This window comes from Maylandia zebra, linkage group LG13 (genome assembly GCF_041146795.1).
Source record: "Maylandia zebra isolate NMK-2024a linkage group LG13, Mzebra_GT3a, whole genome shotgun sequence".
NCBI lineage: Eukaryota > Metazoa > Chordata > Actinopteri > Cichliformes > Cichlidae > Maylandia > Maylandia zebra.
In genome coordinates this window covers 1,783,132-1,789,245 of record NC_135179.1, presented here as the reverse complement: position 1 = coordinate 1,789,245, position 6,114 = coordinate 1,783,132, and the positions used below count along the sequence as shown (strand labels likewise).

Here is a 6,114-nt window from a genome sequence, read left to right as displayed (position 1 = left end):
TTGATTTGCTGTTGAAGTTTTTCGTTCTCGGCTCTCATGTTGCATACAACAGGATTTGACAGACTCATATTTCAAATTGAAGTTGATGCTAAATCTCTGTACTAACTAAAAGATTTTTTAAAAAGACGGTCAACTGTGTCAGAAACGCAAGTTTCCAGTAGTTTCCTGCCTAGTGAATTCTTCCACTCTCTTTGAAAGACTGCCAAGAGTGAGAACCTCTCCCCTATTTATAGGTTTTAGTGTGCTGATGTCATAAAGAAGATCAGAGATCAAAGGGATTCTGGTGAAACGTCACTGTGTCTGGTCTGGGCAGTTCTGAATTGAATAATAACAAAATGACGGGGGGCGTGTCTGGTAGCCATGTGAAGACGTGTTGTACAGGGCTCCTCAATGGACTAACTTTTTTCATAATTCCATTGCTCCAAAACTAACGAACTTTTAACAACAGTACGATAACACGCCCGTGTGCTGCTCTGAGGCACTTTTTACATCTTCAAGGCTACGGTGTACGAAATATGAGCAAAACTAGATCGGGGAGAGAGCAGGCCGCAAAAGCCTCGGACCATGCTGAGGACAGACCGGAGGCACCACCCCATGACATGAGTGAGATTATGAGAGCTATTGCTAGCTCTGAAAAGACGATATTGTATCGATTCAAGCACGAAAGATTTAAATGATAAAATAGACACAATCAAAGAAGATCTGGAGAAGCAAGAGACCCGTTTGGAAAGTGTTGAGTTTGCTTTGAATGTTGTATATTGTATAGCTTTTTTTTTTTTTTTGTTATACGTAAAATTGTATTGTATTTATTTAAATTTTTACTTTTTAATTATTTTATTTGCATTTTTTAATCACTAGGGTTTGAGAGTAACGAAATTTCTATTCTCTGTATGTCCTGTACATGTGGCAGAATTGACAAATAAAGTTGACTTGACTTGAATGCTTCTTCAGACCGGACAGTGGAGTTGGAAAACGAGGTTAGCAAGCTGAAATCGGACGTTGCTAAGTTGACCAGCAAGTTGGACGACATCGAGGGGCGACAACGCCGGTGCAATGCACGCATTGTAGGGGTGAAGGAGGGCTTTGAAAACACCGGGAAACCTACGGCAGCTATTGCTACAATGCTGAAAGACATACTGGGCCTCGACTTTACTCCGATGCTGGACCGCGCTCATCGAAGCTTGGGTCAACAGGGAAACTCCCCCAGGGCAATCGTGGTGAAGTTTCACTATTACCAAGACAAGGAAGAGGTGTTCCGAAGGGCCGCCAAGTCGCAGCCGTTGCTGCTGCAGGACATGAAGATAAGCATTTTTCCTGATTTTACAGCAATGGTGGCAAAGAAACGAGCTGCTTTTATGGAGGCTAAACGTTTGCTCCGAGGCTGGCGTTAAGTTTGGACTTTTGTTTCCAGCTGTTCTCCGCATCACTTCACCGACGGGACAGGACAATCGTTTCACCGACCCAGCGGCTGCAATAGACTTTATCAAAAAAGACTTACGACGGCCGTGAGAGGTACAGCCGTGTGAGAAAAGATAAGTTGGACTCCACATGTGTGATTGCTTGAACTCAAGGGACATAGTTATACGTCGGTGCTGGGGAGATGTCAAGTAAATAATTGGGCCATAGTCATAAAAGGCCGGAAGGTAGAATGATTTTTGATTTAATTGATTATGAATACTCTGCCTTCCTTCTTCGTTCCGATTTTTGATATGTTCGAGATATTGCTGTTATTCTGGGGCATTTGATTAGAATAAACACGGGGAAAGTGGAAAATATAAGTTTTGGAGTTTTGTTTAGTTATTAAATGTTATATATTTGCCCAGTTGAGGGGCTGTTTGAGGGTTAACAGTACGTTTAGTCACTGTGCTATCCTAGCCTGGAGGGTTGCGATCTCAGGGATAATAGTAGATCAGCATGGGGTTTTGAGGCTCGTTTTATTTATTTATTTTTTTCCCTTTTTTTTTTTTCCTTCTCCCCCTCTTTCTTTTGGGGGGGTTCCAGAGGTTGGGACATATTTTTTCTGCACCTGCATTTTGGTACCTGAATGGCAAGCTCGCAAAGTCATCTGCTCTTCGTTTTATAAGCTGGAATGTTAAAGGTATAAATAGTCCGGTTAAACGCACAAGGGTTTTTACTCATTTAAAATCATTGAGATCCGATGTTGTATATCTGCAGGAAACACACCTCCGATCAAGTGAACAAATTAAACTAAAAAAAACATGGGTAAGCCAAATATTTAGCTCAAAATTTGAGGATAGATCACGGGGTGTGGCTATTCTAATTAGGAAGGGGATTCCATTTATTCCACTATCAACTGTGGCGGATACCAGAGGGAGATATATTATTATACAGGGCAGGTTGTATGGGAAACAAGTCATTCTTGCTAATGTATATGGACCAAACTGGGACGACCCAAATTTTTATTGTACCTTTTTAAAACACCTGCCAGATTTAACAGAGTCCCATTTGATACTGGGTGGTGACTTTAACTGCGTACTTAATCCTCAACTTGACAGATCAAACCCAAAACCTGATAGCAAAATTTCAAAAGCGGGTAATGTTCTTAAATCCTTTATGCAATCTTATGCTTTTTTTGACCCCTGGAGGGACAAAAATCCTGCATCTAAACAATTCTCATTTTTCTCACCAGTGCACCGGTCATACTCACGGATCGATTTTTTTTGTTGTAGATAGTAGAATTCTTCCCAAGGTTTTAGATTGCCAATACAACTCTATTGTTATCTCATACCACAGTCCAGTACAATTAGATGTAAATTTTTTATGAACGCTTAAGTCAAAAACCGGCCTGGCGACTTGATCCTTTACTCCTAACTAAAGACTCATTTAAAAAAATGGTCTCTGAGCAAATACAGTTTTTCTTAGAGACAAATCAAACCCAAGGGATGAAAATGACTGTTGTATGGGAGGCATTAAAGGCCTATCTTAGAGGCCAGATAATTTCATATGTATCATTTCAAAAAAAGAAATACTTACAACAAATGAACAACCTAGCCAACAGTATAAAAGAGATTGACTGCTTATATGCAGAAAATCCAACACCAGACCTCTATAAGAGAAAATTATTACTAAATTCAGAATACAAAATTCGGTCCATTCAGCAAACAGAACGTTTATTTTTCAAATCAAGGCAAAAGTTCTATGAACATGGGGAAAGAGCCGGAAAACTTTTGGCACATCAAATTAAGCAATCCATATCAGCTAACATGATTTCTGAAATCTGTCAAACCTCTGGAGAAAAGACGTCTGATCCGAAAACCATTAATGACCAGTTTAAAATGTTCTATTCCAATCTTTATACCTCAGATCCGGTTGATGAAAAAAAGATTGCTGAAACGCTTGATAGATTACCGATTCCACAAATATCGGTAAATGACAGAACAGAAACTGATAGAGAGATAACCATTAGTGAAATTGTCGAAGTAATTAAATCAATGCAAAGTAATAAGGCACCGGGACCTGATGGTTTCCCTATTGAACTATATAAAATGTTTATAGACAAACTAGCACCAATACTCAAAGATGTATACCAGGAAATATTCTATGGTTTGAAGTTTTTTTACAATTTATTTTCAGGAGAAACTTTTAACACCTTTGACGCTCTGATGAGAGATTACAATATACCAACCTCACATATGTTTAGATACCTGCAAATACGAAGTTTTGCAAAAGCATTGTTTCCTTCTTTCCCCTACCTACCTCCTAAAAATCAAGTGGATACCATTTTGGAAATGGATCCTTTTGGCAAAAGGAGAATCTCCGCCATATACAAACTGATACAGAGCTTAACTAAAAATAATTGGGAAAAAGACATTGGGGTGGATTTATCTGATGATGAGTGGAGATCTTGTTTGAATCGTATACATACTTCCTCCCTTTGCATTCGCCATGGTTTAATTCAGTTTAAAATTCTTCATCGTCTTCATTATACAAGAGAGAGGCTTTCAAAATTTTTCCCGGAAGCCGATCCTGCCTGTCCCAGGTGTGGACATAATCCAGCAAATGAGGGTCACATGATGTGGTCTTGTCCGAACCTGGATAATTACTGGGGAAATATATTTAAAGTATTATCTATCAGTGCTGTTAGCAGAGCTGCTCTGTGCAGCGTTATGGCATAATAATTTTAAGGGAGAATAAAAAGTCGACACACATATCTCATTCCTGACGGAGGACTCTACCACTACACTTCTCCAGTCCATTCACAGAGTCGTTGCATGGTAAGACATGGATAGGAAGTGGGCGGAGCCTTTTACCGTCATTTTATTACGACGCAAAGTACAAACACCTGTGGACACACAATCCAACACCCCCACTTGTACACAGGTTGGGGAAAAACAATCCTCCGGAAAAAACATCTTACATTCCAAACACAAATACAGAGAATTTTTCTAACTTAGACTTTGAAACTGGTTTCGTCATCATATCTGCTACCATTGACTCAGTTGGACAGTAATCAATGAGCACTTTCCTTTCATGTACAGCTGACCTTATAAAATGATATTTCACATCAATGTGTTTACATCTTTGTCTGTTCACTGGATTTTTTGACAAAGCGATTGTTCCCTGATTGTCCTCCAATATCATAGGTATTTCATACTCAAACTCATCAAGATCTTGAATCAAATAAGTCAAATACATACATTCCTGAACTGTTGCTGCTAATGCCATGTATTCGGCTTCACAAGTTGATAGTGCTGTAGTTGTCTGCTTTTTGGTTTTCCATGATATCAAAGGACCATTTTCATTTAGGCTTACACAATAACCTGTCATACTGCGTCTATCAGAAACATCGGATGCCCAATCTGCATCACTGTATGCTTGTAGACCTAGTTTTCCACTTGAACGTTTCCTAAAACACAGTTCTTTTCCTCGACTACCTTTTAGATACCTCAGAACATGTTTCACTGCTGTCCAATCATCAACAGTTGGCGCATTGAAATGTTGTGACAGTTTGCTGACAACATAGCTTAAATCAGGTCGCGTACAATAGCTCAGATAAATAAGACATCCTACCGCTTCACGATATCTCCTCACATCTGGTAATGTCTCGAATTTATCAGAATGAGTCCATTTCTGTTCACAGGGTGTTAACCTTGGCTTACAGTTTTGCATGTTAAATCTCTTTAAAATGTTCTCAATATATATTTTCTGTGACATTCTGACACATTCTTTTTCTTGAATAAAATCTATTCCTAGAAAATGGTTAAGTTTCCCCAGATCTTTCATTTGGAATTTAGAAGAGAGCATTTCTTTCACGCCTGAAAGCACATTTTCATTGTTAGCTGCAATGAGTAAATCATCCACCCACACTATGATGATTACTTTTTCACTTTCAGTTTCTTTTGAATACACACAATGATCAGCAATATTTTGTCTAAATCCACAACTGCTTAAATAGTCATGTAAGGTTTGATTCCAGTTACGACCCGATTGCTTCAGCCCATAAAGTGATTTCTTTAGTCTGTACACCAGTTTATTAGTCTCACTTGATTCTGTCTCGAAACCTTCTGGTTGTTGTATATATATTTCTTCATTTATTGGTGCGTGTAGATAGGCGGTTTTTACATCCATCTGGTGAACCAACATATCATCCTGAACCACTTTCTGCATCAAAACTCTCACACTCGATAAGTTAGCAGTCGGTGAAAAAGTCTCCTCATAATCAACTCCTTTTGTTTGACTAAAACCTTTAGCCACAAATCGAGCTTTATATCTGTCTGATCCGTCTGAGTTCTTTTTAACGGCATAAACCCATTTACCCCCCACTGCTTTCTTACCCTCTGGTAAAGTGGTTAAAGTAAATGTGTCATTCTCCTTAAGGGATTGGATTTCTTCATTCATCGCTCTTTCCCATTCTTTTGACTTGCTTGACACAATAGCTTCGCTAAATGATGTGGGTATTTCACACAACAATCTGTAGCAATAATCAACACTGGTTTGCATCTGTTCATTTTCACACTCTTTCACATCCGTGATATAATCACTCAAATAATCAGGTCTCTTTCTGATTCTGGATGGATAACGTGTAGCTCCAGCATCTACTTTATCCTCAGTTTTAACCTCGGACTCAGTTTGACTGCTTTCACTACCATCTGG

At 39.0% G+C, this 6,114-nt stretch overlaps 1 protein-coding gene across 1 annotated transcript; it reads left to right on the top strand.

Moving 5' to 3' along the window:
- The first annotated feature begins 281 nt into the window (after positions 1-281).
- LOC143421738 (uncharacterized) lies at positions 282-3,398 on the top strand. Its single transcript, XM_076891370.1, has 2 exons — positions 282-603; positions 952-3,398. Exons 1-2 carry the CDS (start codon positions 516-518, stop codon positions 1,389-1,391), a joined length of 528 nt encoding a protein of 175 aa, XP_076747485.1. The 5' UTR covers positions 282-515; the 3' UTR covers positions 1,392-3,398.
- The last annotated feature ends 2,716 nt before the right edge of the window (positions 3,399-6,114 follow it).

What these genes read in the sequence shown, in the direction of transcription:
- LOC143421738 (XM_076891370.1), top strand. Translation starts at nt 516, where the DNA reads ATGAGCAAAACTAGATCGGGGAGAGAGCAGGCCGCAAAAGCCTCGGAC. An exon ending in GGCACCACCCCATGACATGA is followed by an intron (nt 604 to 951) that starts GTGAGATTATGA and finishes ATGCTTCTTCAG; the next exon opens with ACCGGACAGTGGAGTTGGAA.